Source organism: Oncorhynchus keta, chromosome 29 (genome assembly GCF_023373465.1).
Source record: "Oncorhynchus keta strain PuntledgeMale-10-30-2019 chromosome 29, Oket_V2, whole genome shotgun sequence".
Taxonomy (NCBI): Eukaryota; Metazoa; Chordata; class Actinopteri; order Salmoniformes; family Salmonidae; genus Oncorhynchus; species Oncorhynchus keta.
In genome coordinates, this window is record NC_068449.1 from 40,044,731 (window position 1) to 40,067,986 (window position 23,256).

General features: G+C 46.5%; 2 protein-coding genes across 3 annotated transcripts in view; one reads left to right on the plus strand and one right to left on the minus strand.

Annotated features, from left to right (window-relative positions):
* Positions 1–1,863: 1,863 nt before the first annotated feature.
* On the minus strand, positions 1,864–14,634 carry LOC118361840 (ras and Rab interactor 3). The gene is made up of 14 exons (XM_052486567.1): positions 14,236–14,634; positions 11,226–12,320; positions 10,864–10,978; positions 8,968–9,040; positions 8,788–8,879; positions 7,156–8,420; positions 6,769–6,947; positions 6,410–6,564; positions 5,428–5,624; positions 4,340–4,451; positions 3,932–4,063; positions 3,592–3,755; positions 3,291–3,424; positions 1,864–3,079 (listed from the first exon to the last, which is right to left on the minus strand). Exons 2-14 carry the CDS (start codon positions 12,204–12,206, stop codon positions 2,860–2,862), a joined length of 3,819 nt encoding a protein of 1,272 aa, XP_052342527.1. The 5' UTR covers positions 12,207–12,320; positions 14,236–14,634; the 3' UTR covers positions 1,864–2,859.
* Positions 14,635–14,639: 5 nt separating this feature from the next.
* Positions 14,640–23,256, plus strand: part of LOC118362882 (synaptosomal-associated protein 23-like) — a 40,778-nt gene continuing 32,161 nt past the window's right edge. The window contains exon 1 of one of the 2 annotated variants that reach the window (XM_035743589.2): positions 14,640–14,777. The gene's annotated coding sequence lies outside the window, so the exon portion shown is untranslated. Of the gene's footprint in view, positions 14,778–14,994; positions 15,115–23,256 lie in introns of those variants that run through there. The other variant, XM_052486568.1, reaches the window with a different exon arrangement.

Sequence of the window (23,256 nt, forward strand, 5' to 3'; positions counted from 1 at the left end):
TGTAATACTTCTGGCCCTTATTTGGACACTGTGTTAACAACCCTCCTGACGAGCTTCAATGCCATACAACTCTCCTTCTGTGGCCTTCAATTGCTCTTAAATACAAGTCAAACTAAATGCATGCTCTTCAACCCATCGCTGCCTGCACCTGCCTGCCTGTCCAACATCACTAGTCTGGACGGTTCTGACTTAGAATATGTGGACAACTACAAATACATAGGTGTCTGGTTAGACTGTAAACTCTCCTTCCAGACTCACACCAAACATCTCCAATCCAAAGTTAAATCTAGAATTGGCTTCCTATTTCACAACAAAGTATCCTTCACTCATGCTGCCAAACATACCCTTGTAAAACTGACCATCCTACTGATCCTCGACTTTGGCCATGTCATTTACAAAATAGCCTCCAATACACTACTCAATAAATTGGATGCAGTCTATCACAGTGCCATCCGTTTTTTCACCAAAGCCCCATATACTACCCACCACTGCGACCTGTACGCTCTCGTTGGCTGGCCCTCGCTTCATACTCGTCGCCAAACCCACTGGCTCCAGATCATCTACAAGACCCTGCTAGGTAAAGTCCCCCCTTCTCTCAGCTCGCTGGTCACTATAGCAGCACCCACCTGTAGCACGCACTCCAGCAGGTATATCTCTCTAGTCACCCCCAAAACCAATTCTTCCTTTGGCCGCCTCTCCTTCCAGTTCTCTGCTGCCAATGACTGGAACGAACTACAAAAATCTCTGAAACTGGAAACACTTATCTCCCTCACTAACTCTAAGCACCAGCTGTCAGAGCAGCTCACAGATTACTGCACCTGTACATAGCCCATCTATAATTTAGCCCAAACAACTACCTCTCCTCCTACTGTATTTATTTATTTTGCTACCCATTATTTCTATCTCTACTTTGCACATTCTTCCACTGCAAATCTACCATTCCAGTGTTTTACTTGCTATATTGTATTTACTTCGCCACCATGGCCTTTTTTTGCCTTTACCTCCCTTATCTCACCTCACTTGCTCACATTGTATATTATTTTTCTACTGTATTATTGACTGTATGCTTGTTTCACTCCATGTGTAACTCTGTGTTGTTGTATGTGTCGAACTGCTCTGCTTTATCTTGGCCAGGTCGCAGTTGTAAATGAGAACTTGTTCTCAACTTGCCTACCTGGTTAAATAAAGGTGAAATAAAAACAATTTTTTTTAAATCCATAGCTCTGCCTATGAATTTGAGAGTGGTTACATTTCTCCAGTCCCGTCCCTCAGCATGTTAGCAAAACAGAGGCGGGGTGACGCTTTGTTATTGTTTCAATTAAGGACTCTGTTACGTGCGCAAACTGATAACCTCTTAGACGTCATCTCGCGTACTCTCCATCTCCCTCTCTCCTCATCTCTCCGTCTCTCCCTCTCTCCATCTCTCCCTCTCCTCCTCTCCCCCTCTTTATCTCTCCCCCTCTTTATCTCTCCCGCTCTCCATCTGACATACAGACAACACACCCCCTCATTTCTTTGTACCCCCAAAACGTCACAGACAGAAAGACATCACACATGCACTCACCAACAAAAATAACCTGATATATCCTTGTCCCGTCTCCTTTTGTAAAGACAATATTTCACTTCATTCTGATTTTTTAGGAAAGCAAGCCAATATGACATAATTTTCCACAGAATTCTACACGGGTAAATTAGGGATTTTGTTATTCAGTGTGTGGATTAATTCTATTGATACCACATTGGAATTTCTGAAAGGAAATTCAGCATTTCTTCTCCTGATACGTCCACATAAAACAGTTCACATATGAAAAACGACACAATTCACTTATCAAATGTGAAAAACAATAAAAGACACACACTATATAAAGCCATGGTGACAGTTTAATTAATTACAGTATAATATGGCTTAGCACCATTAACCAATGTAAACCATGAGTGCCTGGTAGACTTAAGGGAATTGCGTTTGACCTTAATGGATGGTATTGTAACAGATACCTTCTAGAATGAGACATCAAAGGTTCTTTCAGGACGTTGATGAAACCTATCCACAGCACAGCTGCAAGAGTATACAAATCCAGCAGAGCAAATACGGATATACAGAGAGTAGCAGTCTTTCTTGAGCATATAAACCCACTCAGATAATATTGGCAAGGATATTGTCATGCAAAATTCAATTAGCTAAACCATTGAACAGCTCATTGTCTGTCGGAACTGTTGAGGAAGCGTAAAGTCGGTTAAATATGAAAATGAACACCGACCAGACAGGACACATGGTCGGCCCAAATTAGACCCTATTCCCTACATCCCTACATAGTGCCCTTAATGGTCCCCCGGTCAAAAGTACACTACTAGGGAATAGAGAATAGGGTGCCATTTGGGATGCAAGCCGAGTCTCCTTGTCCTGATCCTTTATCTTTTAATTATCCATGCCATTGTACCCTTTCAAACAAGAGGAGGACAATATCCCTTTATCGCTGCAGCTTTGGTCAACCTTGCAGGGACTCACTGAGCAAGATGAGTCAGTGTAGAAGTCATACAGAAGCCAAAGTAAACTTGAGTGAAATTTAGACCTGAGGTCCGAGGTGTGGTGATGGTTCTCTTCTTTCACAAAGTCTCCACATGTTCTCAAACCTGAAGATGGTATTTTTATTGAAGATTGTATGGTTTGGCAGAACTATCATGTCCATCTTGGACTTGAGTCCATTTTGCTCCACGAAATAAAAAAATCCATTGTCTCGTTTAAAATGTCTGTTGTGGTTGAGGAGGATGCCATTGCATTCCCTTGAGCAGCTCCTCAATCATTTGAGCTTCGTCTGGCCATGCACGCACCACACACACACACACACACACACCTTAATATCATATCTCGATCAGCCTCTTCTCCTCGTCAGGCTCTGTCTCCGCTGTGGGTGCTGGCTCCTCACTCTCTGCCTCCTGCCCTTCCGACTCTGTCCTTCCAGGCCGGTAGACAAAATGGTACTCCTTGCGGGGCTCACAGTGGTGGAAACTAGACTTGATGGTGAGGGGGGACTCCCCCGGGGCCAGGAGCTGGTAGTGGCCCTCAACTAGTACACTCAGGCTGTGGAATAGAATAGAATCAAATAGAATCGATACTTTATTGTCCATTTTGTGAGAAAGGTAAATGTGTCTTTTGCCTACATCAACCATCCCAAAAGCATACACATACACTATTGACAGGCACAGTGTCAGCCGCAGAACAGCATGCCTGGATGGAGACGTTTTTAGGGGTTAAATGCCTTGCTCAAGGGCACAACGGCAGGAGATTGTACCTGTAGAACTCTGGCTCCAGCACCTCGAACTTGTCAGCACACTGGGCACACAGGTCCTGGGCCGTGGTGGTGGGGAGAACCCCCAGGGTCTTAGTGTTAGACCCCGCCTCCAGGAACGACACATTGATGAAGTCCTGGAATGGGACCAGAGCAAAAAGCGGGAGGACATCAGATATCATAGGAACATTGTTTTCGTGGTGACAATTACAATTTCAAAGAATAATCATACAGTCATAACTATCCAATGTCCCAATACTGCGGTGACATTTTGTATTGTATTCATGTGGTGGTCCAAACTGACCTGTACAGATGAGCGTGACACCCGAGCCTTGTTCAGGGTGCGTCTCTTCTCCCAGCGGTGGATAGAGTCCTGGATCTCCAGACTGAGCTGCTGTGTCACCGCCTGCTTGTCATAGTTCTTTATGTGCTCCAAGGCTCCATACGTGGTCGTCAGGTAGTAGGAGCCTGGTGCCACACACACAAAATATAGTCACCATTAACAGTGGTACTATCTGTGTGTTTGGGTACAGCAGTTGGTATGAGTGTGTCCGCATGTGTGCTTGCGTGTGGTCTGTGTGTGTGTGTGTGAGATCTTGTCTGCACCTATGTGTGCGTGTGTATGGCATGTTGTTTCTCCCTACCTTCTCCTAGCTGCAGTGCAGGGTCCATCAGCTCCATCATGTACTCTACGTCCAGTAGCAGGAAGGCCATGTTGCTCCTGGCCAGGACGTACATCAGCACTGGCAGGAAGTCATCTACACCAAAGGCTTTTCCTGTTGGCAAGTCAACCGCCATCCCAATCAGTTCACATGACAGTCAGGTGTCGTTGGTGTCGTCAGGCAGTAATGATCGCTCATCATCAACTTCAATCTGCACTCTTATACTAGCCTTGATTTCCATGCTTCCTAACGTTCGTTCGGAGGTAGTCGAGGAAATAAGCAAGACTTGGAAGGATGGCATTGTGAGACTACTGTTACACTAGCAAACATGACAAAGATCATTATAATTGAACCACCTAAATCTACCCGGCAACAAAGACAGTGCCTCACCTGGGCAGCCTATAGACATGGACTCATAGATGATCTTGCAGGTCTTGAGGAGCAGATCAATCTTCTTCTGAGGGGAGTACTCAAGGTGGAGGGTCATCAGCTTCAGCTGGATCTAAGATAGATAGATAGATAGATAGATAGATAGATAGATAGATAGATAGATAGATAGATAGATAGATAGATAGATAGATAGATAGATAGATAGATAGATAGATAGATAGATAGATAGATAGATAGATAGATAGATAGATAGATAGATAGTATTCACCCCCTTGGATTTTTGCACATTTTGTTATGTTACAAAGTGGGATTGAAATAGATTTTTAGCTGCAATATGTAACTTTTTGAGCTACCTGACCAAATTTACATAGAAATGTGTGTAATAGATATGTCATTCTGATTGAAAGCAAGTCTAAGAAGTGGTAGATCTGTTCTATGTGGGCTATTTTTATGCTTCCCTTTCTTAAGTTTAGTTTTTGCGGGGGGTTTTGTACACCAGCTTCAATATTTTGGTTATGGAAAATATATTTCACAGCGGTTTAGATGGTACAATGATTCTCTACACATATACTGAAATTAAGAGAACTATTCAAATTTTAGCCATGATCCCCAACACCTTGACAGAGCTTGAATTGTTTTGTTTAAGAATAATGGGCAAATATTGCACAATCCAGGTGTGCAAAGCTCTTAGCGACTTACCCAAGAAGACTCACGGCTGTAGTCACTGCCAAAGGTGATTCTACCATGTATTGACTCGGCGTGAATACTTATCTCATCAAGGTATATTCGTGTTTTAGTTTATATTCATAATTCATCTTCCACTTTGACTTTACAGAGTATTTTGTATAGATCACAATTAAATCTATTTGAATCCCACTTTGTAGCACAATAAAATGTGAAGAAATCCAAAGGGGGTGAATACTTATGATACCTAGTATAGATAGGTACTTTATTAATCCCAGAGGGGAAATCCACATCGGACAAAAACACACAAGACAAATAGTCAGGAGCCATAGAAAGTGATCAAAGGGTCCAAGCAACGCACTACACAGAGAATCATGTGCCGTTTCAGATGCAGCCCTGTCTACCTTCTCCATGACAGGGATCTCTGGAACGCTGGTGGTGACCCCCAGATCTGTGGTGGTGGTGCCCAGGACCACACTCTGGTTCTCCTTCAGCCTCTTCAGAGAGCCCCCCCTGGAGTGGATGTCCTTCAGGCCGGAGTAGACAGCCTCCCGCAGAGGCTTCAGCACAGCCTTACACAGAGCAGCCTCCATAATCACCTCTGGAGAGGTACAAGACCCAAAACAAACACAGGTTAGAAATCATTGGGGAGAGAGCATGTTGCGGCCACAGTTAGTCTTCTGTGCAGTGCAAAGAGTAGAGGAGGAAACTCGAAAGTGGCTACTCAATGCTGCTGGTTATTATACTCTCTACGCAAATACGGAAGCCGATTAATTCAAGTGTTTTTGGAACTATTGTCATTTTGCCTGCAATTTTGCCTGCATTTTGCATACTGTAGTTCTTTATGGGGGGGGGATCTATCCAAATGGTTATTAATTCAGTATGAATATTATCCTCCCTTTAATATATATTGTATTCTGTATGTACACTGTGTAAGAAAACCTGACATTCAGCATTTCATGCAAAATAAGTTGTATCTCAAAGGGGACTTCTTGTTTAACTGGCAACCCAGTTAAGCCATCAAATGTCAACGGTGACAACGCTCACTAACAACGATGTCTTCTGTCCCTGTTGTAATTTGATAGGTGCCACTACAAAGTCTAATTTACCACGCACAAAGAGAAGACTGGTAATGACAACTGCCTCCTGTTTGACAGGGAATAATGGTAACATAATGGGAACATTTTTGTCAAAATTCTTCAAATGAACACCACCATATCCAACCATATCCAACCCACCATATCCAGTGTCCAACAGGACAATTAAAGTAAGGAACAAGTGGAACTTTAACCGTGTAAGGAATGGAGGAATGGAGTGGAGTCATTCATCTGTATTGACAGATGCATGTTGAGTATATCGAGGGGAATTATGTAAGTAAGCAGGTACCTAGTTTGTCCTCTGTGTAGACGTTGGGCTCCAGGAGGTTCTGCAGCTCAGTGCTCTGGATGAGGTAACTCTTCAGCTGCGTTATCATCTGCCTGATCTCCTGCAGCAGCTCAGTGCTGGAGCTGTGCTTCCCCATGGTCTCCAAAATGTACACCCTGGGATAGATTCACTAATTAGTCGATCATGGGTTTCTGAAGTGATCTTTATTTTATGCTAATTTAAGGGACATTTTCCGTGGCTGGACAGAGATAAGAGTTGATATGAACTAGATTCTGCTTTGAATGAAAATATGTTCGGCCCTAATCAGCCCATCAACTAAGAGATTCTAAAAAAAAATCTTGAGTTGAACTGGTCCGTACCTGTAATCCTTCACCAGGTTCCCGAAGTAGGAGCTCCCGTCCCGGGACAGTTCCACCATCCTCTTCTGCAGCTTGTGGTCAGCGCTCATGAAGTTGGTGAACACACTGGAGAAGTTGACCATGGAGAGGCGTTGCTTGGCACGGTCCAGCATGATGGTCGGGGTCCTTTTCATTGACACCTGGGGTTTGTTGGTTTTTCAATGATAAGTACTTTAATTTACAGGAAAATGTCGTGCAAAATTCTCATACAGTAAAACAGCAACAGCAGCAAGTGAAGATTGTAGTTAGGATCATGTCAGTTACACAGCGGAGCTGCATAATAATGTTAAATGGGATTTCCTGGGGAAATAAAGGTTGAAAATAAATGAATGAAATGAATATATATACTTTGGTATTGTTGGTCCCAACGGCCCCTCCAGCCTGACTGGCCACCGTGTCGGCCTCCTCCTCTGTGCTGCTGGTAGAGTAAGAGTCATGGTCCAGTGCAGGGAGGGCCGCGCCACCATCAGGGGCGTACAGGGACACATCTGCCCCCCTGGCCTCCCTCACCTCCCCCTCAGCGATGGAAATGGCCCTCCGGGCTGGCGAGGGGATGCTGGAGGTCTGGGGTGTGTCTGATGACGCATTGATTGAAAGAAGTCCTCCACCTATCACGTCTGGGGAGAGAGTTGTAGTGGGCGTGGCCTGGGAGGGCTTATTCTTTCTGGGAGGCGGGACTGGCGGTGCGGCCCTCTTCGTCAGAGGGGCTGGTGCAGCCACGCTAACAGCGTCACTGCTGTTTGAAGTCTCTGATGTCCCTTGCCTCTGCAGTGTCTCTGTCTCAACAGCATAGGGCTCCACTCTTAACTCCTTCTTCTCCTCTACCATGTTGGTGGTGCCATCGATGCACACCAGTGAAGCAACAGGCACTGTGCCAACACTGCCCTCCTCCTTCATCTTCCTCTTTGGGGTTGTGGTGAGGGTCAGGGGGCCTCCTTCTGGCTGGGGCGGCTCCTGTCCTGGGGGTGGGGGACGCTTCTCTGAGGGCATCCGCCGTAGGGGCACAAGTGGTATCCTGTGTGGGGGTGGCCGGGGTGCTGGGTGCTGATGGCTAGCTGTTGCTCCGTGTGGTGACAGATGCTGTAGAGGCTGAGTAGCTGCTACTGAGTCAGTGGCTGTAACTGACATCTCTCTCTCTGAGAAAAGCTGAGAAGCAGCTCTCTCTCCCTCCCCACTGCCTTTGCTGCTGTTTCCTTCTCCTTTCTGCCCTAACTTGGTTGTAACTCTAAGAGGTGTGGGTGGTGAGCGTGGGGAGGGGGAATCAGATGTCACTCTGTTCCCATGCTTGGCCCCCTGTGACAGTAACAATCCCTCAGGGGCATTAGGGGGTCGGGGTGGGGGGCGTTTGATTTTGGGGGGTACTTGGCCCTGCCCTTGGCCTGGGGTGTTCAGGCTCTGGCTCCTGAGGATGGGAGCAACGACGGGAGTGGAGGCCTCCAGGCTGCTGCAATACTCCTCAATGAAGACGGGGTTAACGTACCACAGCCGCTCGTTACCGGTCCCAGCAGACAGATGGATCTCACAGGAGGAGCTGTGACCCCGGCCCTGGTCTACTGGTGTGTCCCTTTGTCCTGGATCCTCAGAGGAACTGTTCAGCTGAGAGCCCCAGAAATCTGACAGGAGAAACTGACAATTACCCATCACACTATCACTAGAGAGCTGAACCCCAAATGGACAGTTCCATCATTAGACATGCATGTTACTCTTATGTTCATGTTACTCTTATGTTCAAAATATGCTGAATCTTTGTTGAATCTGGAGGGTTGTGTTGTGTAGATATTAAAGGAGGAAGCTCGCCTCAATATATTCAGTACAGGACACTTCGCTGTCTGAACATCCGCTCACTCACACATCAACACGGTTGTCACACTTCCTCTCTATTTCACCAAAAGGCTCCTCTACACTTTTAGTTTTGCCTTGCCGTGAGATAATGTGCCCCTACCCCATAGACACACCAAAGGGAAGATACATTCAAAGTACCTGAGCCTAACTCCGATATCGTCTCTATATCTTCATACTTGGTTGCCTGGACGATGACCTCAGGCAACCTCAGAGTGAAGGGGAGAATATCCCTGGAAGAGAATTCATGATTATTAATTTAGAACAAGTGAATATGTTGAGTGCCAGGCTGTAGGATCTGAAGTATCAGTCTTGTCTTACCGGCTGACACAGTAGAAGGAGATGAGTTTGAAGATGGTGTCAAAGACCAGGACAGACCCTTCCAGGTAGATCACTGTTACGGGATGGAAAGGGTGGTAATAACGCAAAACTGTATCAATATTGACACTGTATCAATACTGATATTACGTACTGATACTGTATCAATTCTGAAGCAACTGACAGTCATGCTTGTATACATGTTTAATTGATGGGTGGTCCTTTGGGATCAAACGACACACCCTATCCTGGCATTGCAAGCGCCACGCCGTTCCAACTGAGCCACAGAGGATCACTCTACATCACAATGATCCCTTAATCATGTAGTAGGGACAGATTGGGGCATGCACACATGATTCTCTCTCTCTCTCTCTCTCTCTCTCTCTCTCTCTCTCTCTCTCTCTCTCTCTCTCTCTCTCTCTCTCTCTCTCTCTCTCTCTCTCTCTCTCTCTCTCTCTCTCTCTCTCTCTCTCTCTCTCTCTCTCTCTCTCTCTCTCTCTCTCTCTCTCTCTCTCTCATACCGTGCATAACTATACTATGGTAACTATCAATGTGCAAAGTGAAACTTAAACCCATCCAAGCCACAGACAATAACTATTTATAGAGGGGAGAAAACGTTGAAAGTTGACAGAGATGAGCAAAAGATAACAGCTTTGTTACAAGCACTTCCCAATCCTAGGCCAACACATTTACTGGACGTAGCTGCAAGGACATGCATACCAAGTGCATTTCATGCACTCCTTGACAAATATAGATTCTGAACATGCAGATATTGTTATACTTATACTTTACATATCTGGACATCTCTCTCTCACACACACACACCTACCTGGACTCAGGGGTAGACGTAACATAGTAAACGTAAATCGGGGACATTCCAATTATACTGTATGTTGCATTTTGTATGGTATGTATTATGGATTAGGGTTAGGGGGTTAGGGTCAGGGTTGGGGTTAGTTAAGTTTGGTATGGTTATATAAGACAGAAGGTTACGTAGAGCAAAAACTAAAGTAGGGTGGCCTGGATTTATATTTACTATGTTGTCTAGTCTATGATACCAGGCTGCACACACACACACAAACACACACACACACACACACCTCCCTACACTGCGGCCGGGGTCTGGTGAGCTCAGAGTGTCAGGAAGTCCTGTACTGTCGACATACAGCCCAGAAGAGCAGGGGACAGGAAGTTAGTACCCTCACCCTCCCCTCTCCACCACAGAAGTCACACATGTCACATAGAGCAGCTGTAATAATGTGTTCTGTGTGTGGATGGATGGGCAAGCATCATGTGTTCTGTGTGTGTGGATGGATGGATGGATGGCCTAGCATCATGTGTTCTGTGTGTGTGGATGGATGGGCTAGCATCATGTGTTCTGTGTGTGTGTGGATGGATGGGCTAGCATCATGTGTTCTGTGTGTGTGGATGGATGGGCTAGCATCATGTGTTCTGTGTGTGTGGATGGATGGATGGATGGGCTAGCATAATGTGTTCTGTGTGTGTGGATGGATGGATGGCCTAGCATCATGTGTTCTGTGTATGTGGATGGATGGATGGCCTAGCATCATGTGTTCTGTGTGTGTGGATGGATGGGCTAGCATCATGTGTTCTGTGTGTGTGTGGATGGATGGGCTAGCATCATGTGTTCTGTGTGTGTGTGGATGGATGGGCTAGCATCATGTGTTCTGTGTGTGTGGATGGATGGGGTAGCAGGACCAAGGGCTTTAACACTGATATTCCCCATATCTATTTACCACCGACTGTTCACTAGGGTTTGAGGACAGGACACAAACAGACATCCCCTTTGAGTGGGAAACTGTGAAGGCTTAGGGTTAGAACAAAGTTGTTACAAGGTGCATTACAACATTATAGACCATCTCTAGTTAGGATACTCACATGACTTCTCCTCTTTAACCAGAATGTCCTGGACCTGAAGCTCCCCCTGCTGGTTAGACACACGTACTGACAGAACCATGGCCTTCTGGTCCGGGATTTTGCGCACTAAAAAAATCTGGGTGCACAATGTCACGCTATCAATATCATAAGGAAATATCTCGACAGTGATATTTGTTATGTCAGAAAACGATGTCTGGCCCTTCATGTGTTTGTGTGTGTGTGTATGTATTTGACGTCTATGTTTGCAAGTCTATGAAACGGTGTTTGAGTAATAAATTAATCCAAATTTGAGGCTCATTATCCTCAGACAGTAACAACATGTGCCTGTGTGTTTGCGTAAATAGAATTTGTCTGTCACTCACCCCAGGAGTTTCTTTCTTCAGTATAAGTGAGGATTTCTCCTGGGCCATGGCTAACTGCAACCACACAGGACATGTTTTGATCAGCTTCTCCAGGATACTGATGCTAGGTGGTGGGGCTGTGGCTGTGGCTGTGGCTGGGGTTGGGGTTGGGGCTGGGGCTGAGGAGGGCTTAGCTGAAAGAGGGACTAGTGGGGTGGGGAGAGGGGGAGACGAGGGCTTGGTAGATGGAAGAGGGGGTCTGGGGATAGCAGGGGAGGATGGCTTCGCTATCGAGTGAGGGTGAGGAACAGGGGGTCTCGGCTGGGATGGACCGGAGAGTTTTCGAGTTGCTGAGGGTCTAGGAAGAGGGGGGGAGGAGAACTTTGAGACAGGAGGAACAGGGGGAGAGGAGAAAGGAGATAAGGAGGGTTTTGAGAGAGGATGAATGGGGGGTGGGGGGAGGGGTTTTGCTATAGGAGGTACACAGGCAGAGGAGAGAGGAAGTGAGGAGGGATTTGGGACTGGGTGAGAGGAAAGTGCTGGTACGGTTGGCTCTGAAGAAGAGAGCTCTGGGACTGAAGAGGACATATCTAAGGGGAGAGGAGGAGGAGAGACATCCAAGATATTAGGAACAGGGATTGTAGAGGGTACTGAGACTTGAGGGGATATTGGTGTGGGGAGGAGTGAAGTGGATGCCTCTGCTAGGGGTTTGGGGAGTGGGGGGGTACAGTCCTCTGGGACAGTGGCATGAGGGACATCAGTGGTGTCAGTGGAGCCAATGGTCAAGTCAATTTGAGGAGGGAGCGGTTCAGATGCTGAAAGAAGGGGTGGTGTGGATGAGGAGGGTGAGGAGGGAGTGAGGGGTTTAGGGGGGAGGGGGGTGGAGGAGTCTAAATGGAATGGTGGTGAGGGAGTGGGGTCAGCTGGTGAGACAGGGGGTGGGGGTGAGACAGGGGGAGAGGAGGGTTTAGAGGGGGGAGTCGGGGGAGTCGGGGGAGTCATCAGGGGTGGTTCTGAGGAGAGGGGGGTCTAGGTGGAGGGAACGGTGCTGTTGACCCTGAGGATAAGTTAGGGGTGAGGGGGGGTCGAGGTTGGGAGCGAGACTCAGCATTCACCCTATGGAGAGAAGTGAGGGAGAGATTAGATTTCCTTACTAATGTCCCTTAGCCATGAGTAAAGTCTGTTTATATTACCCATGGCTGTGTATATCATGTACTCATTGGTGCAAAAAGTACCTACATGTAATTGTCATACTTGAGTGAAAGTAAATGTAATTGCTAAAATATACTTAAGTTTCAAAAGTAAAAGCATAAATACTTTTCAAGTTCCTTATATAAAGCAAACAAGACGGCAACAATTTAAAAAAAAAATGTGTTGCACTCAGACATCATTTACAAATGAAGCATGTGTGTTTAGTGAGTCCACCAGATCAGAGGCAGTAGGGATGACCAGGGATGTTCTCTGTTTAGTGAGTCCACCAGATCAGAGGCAGTAGGGATGACCAGGGATGTTCTCTGTTTAGTGAGTCCACCAGATCAGAGGCAGTAGGGATGACCAGGGATGTTCTCTGTTTAGTGAGTCCACCAGATCAGAGGCAGTAGGGATGACCAGGGATGTTCTCTGTTTAGTGAGTCCACCAGATCAGAGGCAGTATGGATGACCAGGGATGTTCTCTGTTTAGTGAGTCCACCAGATCAGAGGCAGTAGGGATGACCAGGGATGTTCTCTGTTTAGTGAGTCCACCAGATCAGAGGCAGTAGGGATGACCAGGGATGTTCTCTGTTTAGTGAGTCCACCAGATCAGAGGCAGTAGGGATGACCAGGGATGTTCTCTGTTTAGTGAGTCCACCAGATCAGAGGCAGTAGGGATGACCAGGGATGTTCTCTGTTTAGTGAGTCCACCAGATCCACCAGAGGCAGTATGGATGACCAGGGATGTTCTCTGTTTAGTGAGTCCACCAGATCAGAGGCAGTAGGGATGACCAGGGATGTTCTCTGTTTAGTGAGTCCACCAGATCAGAGGCAGTAGGGATGACCAGGGATGTTCTCTGTTTAGTGAGTCCACCAGATCAGAGGCAGTAGGGATGACCAGGGATGTTCTCTGTTTAGTGAGTCCACCAGATCAGAGGCAGTAGGGATGACCAGGGATGTTCTCTTGATAAGTGTGTAAATTGGACCATTTTCCTTTCCTGCTAAGCATTCAAAATATAACGAGTACTTTTGGGTGTCAGGGAAAATGCATGGAGTAAAAAAGTACATTCATTTCTATAGGAAATGTTGTCAAAAATACAAAAAGTAAAGTACAGATACCCAAAAAAACTACTTAAGTAGTACTTTAAAGTATTTTTCCTCAAGTATTTTACACCACCGCATGTACTGTATATTAGTCACATGTGCAGTACATAACGCACCTACGCCTGAAATACTTGGGAAATATCTGTGGCTAACAGTTCCAATGCAAAGAGGTCCAAGAACAACGTTTTCAGTCGGCTCAAAGGTAGTGGAGAGATCATGAAAAAAAAACATGTCAACCATGACTCATGCATGCCGTCTGCAATCCTCCTCTCCAGTTAGGAACATTTCCCCACATTCTCAGCAGATTCAGCAAATACATTTCCCCCCCCTGAAGCTGCCCTCTTCTCGTTTTCATCTGGATCCCCCACCCCAACCTCTTGGCAGGCAGCCCTAACTTAATTATACCCTAGAAAGATTTGTGCATGTATCAAATACTATTCGTACATCATATGTTTGCTTTAAAACAATCATGTGGCCAAGGGCGGGGCTATCTTTTGACGCAAGCTTTTCGAAAAAACGTTCGCAAAGTTAGGATTGTTCAGCTAGAGGCACACAACCAAACCAGTTGCTGAATTAGTGTCTTCTCTTAGGTTCAGAAAAGAAAAGAGGGCGAGGCCTTGAGCCCCGAGTTGCATAGACTAAACGCCTGTTCATTTAGTTTGCCCTTGAAGAACAGATTGTTTCGACTACAGACCCTGCAGACCTTCTAGTTCTACAGCAGATTGTTTGTACATACCCAGCCAGCAAATGCTCCGGTTTCCTTAGCGAGAACAGCTGTTTTCATAATTATTTGTTTGGACGCCAAACCTATCCCTGCGTCAGTCACACACAACTCCACTGGAACAATCCATGTTGGTAGACTGAGAAGTCCTTCTCTCTTTCGTCAATATCCTTCTTCTATATCTTTTCCATTTCACACTGTGTTCCTACCCTAAATCTGTATTTCTCACACTCCAGTCCAGCACAGTTTGCAAGAAGTTAGGTGACAGGAAAAGTATCCCCTCTCTCTCTCTCTCTCTCTCTCTCTCTCTCTCTCTCTCTCTCTCTCTCTCTCTCTCTCTCTCTCTCTCTCTCTCTCTCTCTCTCTCTGTCTGTCCGTCTCTCTCTCTCTCCCGTCCCACCTCCCCTCTTTCTGTGTGTCTCTACTTCCTGTCTCTGTGAACTGCAGTGCTGTCAGGAAGAGGCAGATCAGGGTGGTCAGCCTGCCCGCCCCCCTCCTCGGTCCTCTCCTCCACTCCTCTCTTAAACTCCTCCCCCCTTCACACAGCTATACTTCAGGTATGTAAGTTTTAGTTCTATACCTACCCTCTCTCCTCTCCTTGTCCCACTTCTCTCTCTCTCTCTCTCTCTCTCTCTCTCTCTCTCTCTCTCTCTCTCTCTCTCTCTCTCTCTCTCTCTCTCTCTCTCTCTCTCTCTCTCTCTCTCTGTCTGTCCGTCTCTCTCTCTCTCCCGTCCCACCTCCCCTCTTTCTGTGTGTCTCTACTTCCTGTCTCTGTGAACTGCAGTGCTGTCAGGAAGAGGCAGATCAGGGTGGTCAGCCTGCCCGCCCCCCTCCTCGGTCCTCTCCTCCACTCCTCTCTTAAACTCCTCCCCCCTTCACACAGCTATACTTCAGGTATGTAAGTTTTAGTTCTATACCTACCCTCTCTTCTCTCCTTGTCCCACTTCTCTCTCTCTCTCTCTCTCTCTCTCTCTCTCTCTCTCTCTCTCTCTCTCTGTCACTCTTAGTTCCTCAACAGTCACATCTGGCTTTTTCTTATTTTCTCTGTAAGGAGTTTGGAAACTAAAACTATAACACAGCGTTACGTCTTGATTGGGTTTAGCACAAAGAAGAAGGCGTGTTTTAGCTTAAACAGATCCAGATGCTGACCCCTTTAATCCCCCCTCAAACCCAGATCCAGACACAGGGAATGTAGGGTAGTATAGCATGTGGTCGGTTTCACAGCTGCAAGCACACACACTGCCATTCTCATTCCCCCCTTCTTTTATAACCTGGATCGAGACTTGAAACTATAGTGAAATGCAGGGTGTGCAGCGTTTCACTGCTAGTGCACAATGGCATTCCCCCTTCTCTATCTAGCCTGGAACCCAACTGAGTTCTTCCCTCTATTTACAGCGTTTCACTCTATGATAAAAACGAAGCAATTCAATGTACATCTTTTCTACTCCTCATCTCAATCCTTACTTCTGATCAAACACATGCAACATATATCCGAGTTGCGTATGCCTATGAACTGCATACTGTATTGGGAAATCGGTGACTAAACAGATCCCTGGCCATAGATGTCTTGTGTTTGTAATGTAGAGTACAGTTCATTTAAATCTTCGCCAAACGACGGTGTAGAACGTCTTGGCGTTTCAGCCAGTGCGTTTGCTTTGATTGTTTTTGATTGAGCTGTCACTGAAAAATCTAACTGAGATCGGGAAACAAATGATTTTCCTCTTTTTCTTTATGTCACGCAAGAGCGTAGCCGAGCAGATGCTTCCTGTTAGCAGTGTGTGTGACCTCTTCTAGGCAGTGGGTTAGAGAGATAGAGGGGGGGGTGAGAAAGAGAGAGAGAGAAATGTACACACTCAAAGGTTAGAGACTGAACCACAGTGAGCTAGTGCACCATGTGTGATCATCACAGTATGCAAGTTCCCTCTTAAATCCATCACTCTAAATTAAAGGGCAATTCCATGCCGGCATAGTCCAGAAATACTTTTGATATCACATACAATATTGTTCTGGCAAATCTCACATAATAATGGAATTGGGAGAAAGGGTGTTTAACATGCTTTTTACATTTGTATCACACCCATTTTTTTTTTTTAATCATGACGAAAGTGGACATTTTAGGCTCTTTTTAGTTCTAAAAATGAAAAACAAACACAGCTGCCACAAATTTCATGCCTTTTGGAGGGTCCGTAGAGTGGGCCGTCAGCTATAGGTGTCACGGATCCCTCCGGAACTGTGTCATTACGCAAACCTGGTCCCTAGTCCCATTGATTAGTAATTGTATAAGTGTGATATTTGTCAGTTGGTGCGTGTGAGTACCTGTGCTGTGTGTTTTGGGCTTTCGAGCCCTTGTGGATTGCGCAGATGATTACGGGTCTCGTCCCGTGCATTAATCACTGTGCACTGGTGTTTTTTATTCAAGGTACTCCTCACTCTTTTGTTTTGGTTTCAACAATGTGTTTTGTTACGTGTTTGTTTGGTCTTCATCCCAGTGCCTTTACACGGCACGCCGTAATTTGGCCTGAGTAAAAAAAACTATTACGTATTCCTGCGCCTGTCTCCCGAATCTCTTCATGCCAGCGTGACAATAGGAAAGATAAAACTTGGACACGAGACAGGATATGGAATTACAACAGGACGTGACTTTATTCCAGGACATGCTACCACCATCAATGAGTCAATTAGTTAATGTGACACAGATGAATTTATAGACACAGGTCTGGAATTAGTCATCAATGATGAACATCCAAATATCATCCTTACTCCTGTTAGACTATGATCTGTGAACTGTACATGGAACAGACAACATCTTGGTGTCATTATAGTCCTTATAGTGTGCTCTAAAATAGACAATATGTCTATATTCTGGAGAGAAAAAAAGCATCACTTTAATTTATTCAACATGAAAAATATTATCGTTAATAACTCAAAAGAAGCCTTTTTAAATTTGCTTATTTTTTTTAACAATAAACTCTTAAAACACATCACATTTACAGAGAGGGCTCTCTGTTACTTTTAAATAAATTATCAATTTTATACATACAATTGAAGTCGGAAGTTTACATACAGTGGAGAGAACAAGTATTTGATACACTGCTGATTTTGCAGGTTGTCCTACTTACAAAGCATGTAGAGGTCTGTAAGTTTTATCACAGATACACTTCAACTGTGAGAGACGGAATCTAAAACAAAAATCCAGAAAATCACATTGTATGATTTTTAAGTAATTAATTTGCATTTTATTGCATGACATAAGTATTTGATACATCAGAAAAGCAGAACTTAATATTTGATACAGAGATCATACGTTTCCTGTAGTTCTTGACCAGGTTTGCACACACTGCAGCAGGGATTTTGGCCCACTCCTCCATACCGACCTTCTCCAGATCCTTCAGGTTTCGGGGCTGTCGCTGGGCAACACGGACTTTCAGCTCCCTCCAAAGATTTTCTATTGGGTTCAGGTCTGGAGACTGGCTAGGCCACTCCAAGACCTTGAGATGCTTCTTAATAAGGAGCCACTCCTTAGTTGCCCTGGCTGTGTGTATCTGGTCGGTGTCATGCTGGAAGACCCAGCCACAACCCATCTTCAATGCTCTTACTGGGGGAAGAAGGTTGTTGGCCAAGATCTCACGATATATGGCCCCATCCATCCTCCCCTCAATACGGTGCAGTCGTCCTGTCCACTTTGCAGAAAAGCATCCCCAAAGAATGATGTTTCCACCTCCATGCTTCACGGTTGGGATGGTGTTCTTGGGGTTGTACTCATCCTTCTTCTTCCTCCAAACACGGTGAGTGGAGTTTAGACCAAAAAGCTCTATTTTTGTCCCATCAGACCACATGACCTTCTCCCATTCCTCCTCTGGATCATCCAGATGGTCATTGGCAATATTCAGACGGGCCTGGACATGCGCTGGCTTGAGCAGGGGGACCTTGCGTGCGCTGCAGGATTTTACTAATGGTTTTCTTTGAGACTGTGGTCCCAGCTCTCTTCAGGTCATTGACCAGGTCCTGCCGTGTAGTTCTGGGCTGATCCCTCACCTCCCTCATGATCATTGATGCCCCACGAGGTGAGATCTTGCATGGAGCCCCAGACCGAGGGTGATTGACCGTCATCTTGAACTTCTTCCATTTTCTAATAATTGCGCCAACAGTTGTTGCCTTTTCACCAAGCTGCTTGCCTATTGTCCTGTAGCCCATCCCAGCCTTGTGCAGGTCTACAGATTTATCCCTGATGTCCTTACACAGCTCTCTGGTCTTGGCCATTGTGGAGAGGTTGGAGTCTGTTTGATTGAGTGTGTGGACAGGTGTCTTTTATAACGAGTTTAAACAGGTGCAGTTAATACAGGTAATGAGTGGAACAGGAGGGCTTCTTAAATTGAAACTAACAGGTCTGTGAGAGCCGGAATTCTTACTGTTCTTACTGTCTACTGGTGATCAAATCCTTATGTCATGCAATAAAATGCAAATTAATTACTTAAAAATCATACAATGTGATTTTCTGGATTTTTGTTTTAGATTCCGTCTCTCACAGTTGAAGTGTACCTATGATAAAAAATTACAGACCTCTACATGCTTTGTAAGTAGGAAACCTGCCAAATCTGCAGTGTATTAAATACTTGTTCTCCCCACTGTATACATTACATTACATTACATTTAAGTCATTTAGCAGACGCTCTTATCCAGAGCGACTTACAAATTGGTGCATTCACCTTATGACATCCAGTGGAACAGCCACTTTACAATAGTGCATCTAAATCTTTTAAGGGGGGGGGGTGAGAAGGATTACTTTATCCTATCCTAGGTATTCCTTAAAGAGGTGGGGTTTCAGGTGTCTCCGGAAGGTGGTGATTGGCTCCGCTGTCCTGGCGTCGTGAGGGAGTTTGTTCCACCATTGGGGGCCAGAGCAGCGAACAGTTTTGACTGGGCTGAGCGGGAACTGTACTTCCTCAGTGGTAGGGAGGCGAGCAGGCCAGAGGTGGATGAACGCAGTGCCCTTGTTTGGGTGTAGGGCCTGATCAGAGCCTGGAGGTACTGAGGTGCCGTTCCCCTCACAGCTCCGTAGGCAAGCACCATGGTCTTGTAGCGGATGCGAGCTTCAACTGGAAGCCAGTGGAGAGAGCGGAGGAGCGGGGTGACGTGAGAGAACTTGGGAAGGTTGAACACCAGACGGGCTGTGGCGTTCTGGATGAGTTGTAGGGGTTTAATGGCACAGGCAGGAGCCCAGCCAACAGCGAGTTGCAGTAATCCAGACGGGAGATGACAAGTGCCTGGATTAGGACCTGCGCCGTTTCCTGTGTGAGGCAGGGTCGTACTCTGCGGATGTTGTAGAGCATGAACCTACAGGAACGGGCCACCGCCTTGATGTTAGTTGAGAACGACAGGGTGTTGTCCAGGATCACGCCAAGGTTCTTAGCGCTCTGGGAGGAGGACACAATGGAGTTGTCAACCGTGATGGCGAGATCATGGAACGGGCAGTCCTTCCCCGGGAGGAAGAGCAGCTCCGTCTTGCCAAGGTTCAGCTTGAGGTGGTGATCCGTCATCCACACTGATATGTCTGCCAGACATGCAGAGATGCGATTCGCCACCTGGTCATCAGAAGGGGGAAAGGAGAAGATTAATTGTGTGTCGTCTGCATAGCAATGATAGGAGAGACCATGTGAGGTTATGACAGAGCCAAGTGACTTGGTGTATAGCGAGAATAGGAGAGGGCCTAGAACAGAGCCCTGGGGGACACCAGTGGTGAGAGCGCGTGGTGAGGAGACAGATTCTCGCCACGCCACCTGGTAGGAGCGACCTGTCAGGTAGGACGCAACAAGCGTGGGCCGCGCCGGAGATGCCCAACTCGGAGAGGGTGGAGAGGAGGATCTGATGGTTCACAGTATCGAAGGCAGCCGATAGGTCTAGAAGGATGAGAGCAGAGGAGAGAGAGTTAGCTTTAGCAGTGCGGAGCGCCTCCGTGATACAGAGAAGAGCAGTCTCAGTTGAATGACTAGTCTTGAAACCTGACTGATTTGGATCAAGAAGGTCATTCTGAGAGAGATAGCGGCAGAGCTGGCCAAGGACGGCACGTTCAAGAGTTTTGGAGAGAAAAGAAAGAAGGGATACTGGTCTGTAGTTGTTGACATCGGAGGGATCGAGTGTAGGTTTTTTCAGAAGGGGTGCAACTCTCGCTCTCTTGAAGACGGAAGGGACGTAGCCAGCGGTCAGGGATGAGTTGATGAGCGAGGTGAGGTAAGGGAGAAGGTCTCCGGAAATGGTCTGGAGAAGAGAGGAGGGGATAGGGTCAAGCGGGCAGGTTGTTGGGCGGCCGGCCGTCACAAGACGCGAGATTTCATCTGGAGAGAGAGGGGAGAAAGAGGTCAGAGCACAGGGTAGGGCAGTGTGAGCAGAACCAGCGGTGTCGTTTGACTTAGCAAACGAGGATCGGATGTCGTCGACCTTCTTTTCAAAATGGTTGATGAAGTCATCTGCAGAGAGGGAGGAGGGGGGGGAGGGGGAGGAGGATTCAGGAGGGAGGAGAAGGTGGCAAAGAGCTTCCTAGGGTTAGAGGCAGATGCTTGGAATTTAGAGTGGTAGAAAGTGGCTTTAGCAGCAGAGACAGAGGAGGAAAATGTAGAGAGGAGGGAGTGAAAGGATGCCAGGTCCGCAGGGAGGCGAGTTTTCCTCCATTTCCGCTCGGCTGCCCGGAGCCCTGTTCTGTGAGCTCGCAATGAGTCGTCGAGCCACGGAGCGGGAGGGGAGGACCGAGCCGGCCTAGAGGATAGGGGACATAGAGAGTCAAAGGATGCAGAAAGGGAGGAGAGGAGGGTTGAGGAGGCAGAATCAGGAGATAGGTTGGAGAAGGTTTGAGCAGAGGGAAGAGATGATAGGATGGAAGAGGAGAGAGTAGCGGGGGAGAGAGAGCGAAGGTTGGGACGGCGCGATACCATCCGAGTAGGGGCAGTGTGGGAAGTGTTGGATGAGAGCGAGAGGGGAAAGGATACAAGGTAGTGGTCGGAGACTTGGAGGGGAGTTGCAATGAGGTTAGTGGAAGAACAGCATCTAGTAAAGATGAGGTCGAGCGTATTGCCTGCCTTGTGAGTAGGGGGGGAAGGTGAGAGGGTGAGGTCAAAAGAGGAGAGGAGGGAAAGAAGGAGGCAGAGAGGAATGAGTCAAAAGTAGACGTGGGGAGGTTAAAGTCGCCCAGAACTGTGAGAGGTGAGCCGTCCTCAGGAAAGGAGCTTATCAAGGCATCAAGCTCATTGATGAACTCTCCGAGGGGACCTGGAGGGCGATAAATGATAAGGATGTTAAGCTTGAAAGGGCTGGTAACTGTGACAGCATGAAATTCAAAGGAGGCGATAGACAGATGGGTAAGGGGAGAAAGAGAGAATGACCACTTGGGAGAGATGAGGATCCCGGTGCCACCACCCCGCTGACCAGAAGCTCTCGGGGTGTGCGAGAACACGTGGGCGGACGAAGAGAGCAGTAGGAGTAGCAGTGTTATCTGTGGTGATCCATGTTTTCGTCAGTGCCAAGAAGTCGAGGGACTGGAGGGAGGCATAGGCTGAGATGAACTCTGCCTTGTTGGCCGCAGATCGGCAGTTCCAGAGGCTACCGGAGACCTGGAACTCCACGTGGGTCGTGCGCGCTGGGACCACCAGATTAGGGTGGCCGCGGCCACGCTTGTGTGGAGCGTTTGTATGGTCTGTGCAGAGAGGAGAGAACAGGGATAGACAGACACATAGTTGACAGGCTACAGAAGAGGCTACGCTAATGCAAGGAGATTGGAATGACAAGTGGACTACACGTCTCGAATGTTCAGAAAGTTAAGCTTACGTAGCAAGAATCTTATTGACTAAAATGATTAAAATGATACAGTACTGCTGAAGTAGGCTAGCTGGCAGTGGCTGCGTTGTTGACTTTGTAGGCTAGCTGGCAGTGACTGCGTTGTTGACACTACACTAATCAAGTCGTTCCGTTGAGTGTAATAGTTTCTACAGTGCTGCTATTCGGGGGCTAGCTGGCTAGCTAGCAGTGTTGATTACGTTACGTTGCGTTAAAAGAACGACAATAGCTGGCTAGCTAACCTAGAAAATCGCTCTAGACTACACAATTATCTTTGATACACAGACGGCTATGTAGCAAGCTATGTAGCTAGCTACGATCAAACAAATCAAACCGTTGTGCTGTAATGAAATGAAATGAAAATGTGATACTACCTGTGGAGCGAAGCGGAATGCGACCGGGTTGTTGAGTGCGGAAGTTCTATTCAGTAGACGTTGGCTAGCTGTTGGCTAGCTAGCAGTGTCTCCTACGTTAAGGACGACAAATAGCTGGCTAGCTAACCTCGGTAAATTAAGATAATCACTCTAAGACTACACGCTCTAAACTACACAATTATCTTGGATACGAAGACAGCAAAGACAACTATGTAGCTAGCTAACACTACACTAATCAAGTCGTTCAGTTGAGTGTAATAGTTTCTACAGTGCTGCTATTCGGTAGACAGTGGACGTTTGCTAGCTGGCTAGCTGCTGGGCAGATAGCAGTGTAGACTACGTTAGGACGACGAAATACGAAGTTGCAATAGAAGTGCTGACTGTTTCACTTTGTTGTCCTCTTTCTTTTCCTTTTTCTTCTGTCCTTCTTTTGTCCTTATTTTGTCTTCCTTTCTTCTGTTAACTAGATATTTTTTGTTGTTATTCTTTGATACCTTAGCCAAATACATTTAAACTCAGTTTTTTCCCTGTCTTAGGTCAGTTAGGATAACCACTTTATTTTAAGAATGTGAAATGTCAGAATAATAGTAGAGAGAATGATTTATTTCAGCGTTTATTTCTTTCATCACATTCCCAGTGGGTCAGAAGTTTACATACACTCAATTAGCATTTGGTAGCATTGTCTTTCAATTGTTTAACTTGTTTCAAACATTTTGCGTAGCCTTCCACAAGCTTCCCACAATAAGTTGGGTGAATTTTGGCCCATTCCTCCTGACAGACCTTGTGTAACTGAGTCAGGTTTGGAGGCCTCCTTGCTCGCACACGCTTTTTCAGTTCT

Excerpts from the sequence above, each read along its gene's own strand:
- LOC118361840 (XM_052486567.1), bottom strand. The coding sequence starts at position 12,206 with ATGACTCCCCCGACTCCCCCGACTCCCCCCTCTAAACCCTCCTCTCCC. Across the intron at positions 9,041-10,863 it reads GGTTAAAGAGGAGAAGTCAT|TGATCTACCTGGAAGGGTCT; the intron begins GTGAGTATCCTA and ends ATCCCGTAACAG. Across the intron at positions 6,948-7,155 it reads TTGGGACCAACAATACCAAA|GTGTCAATGAAAAGGACCCC; the intron begins GTATATATATTC and ends AACAAACCCCAG.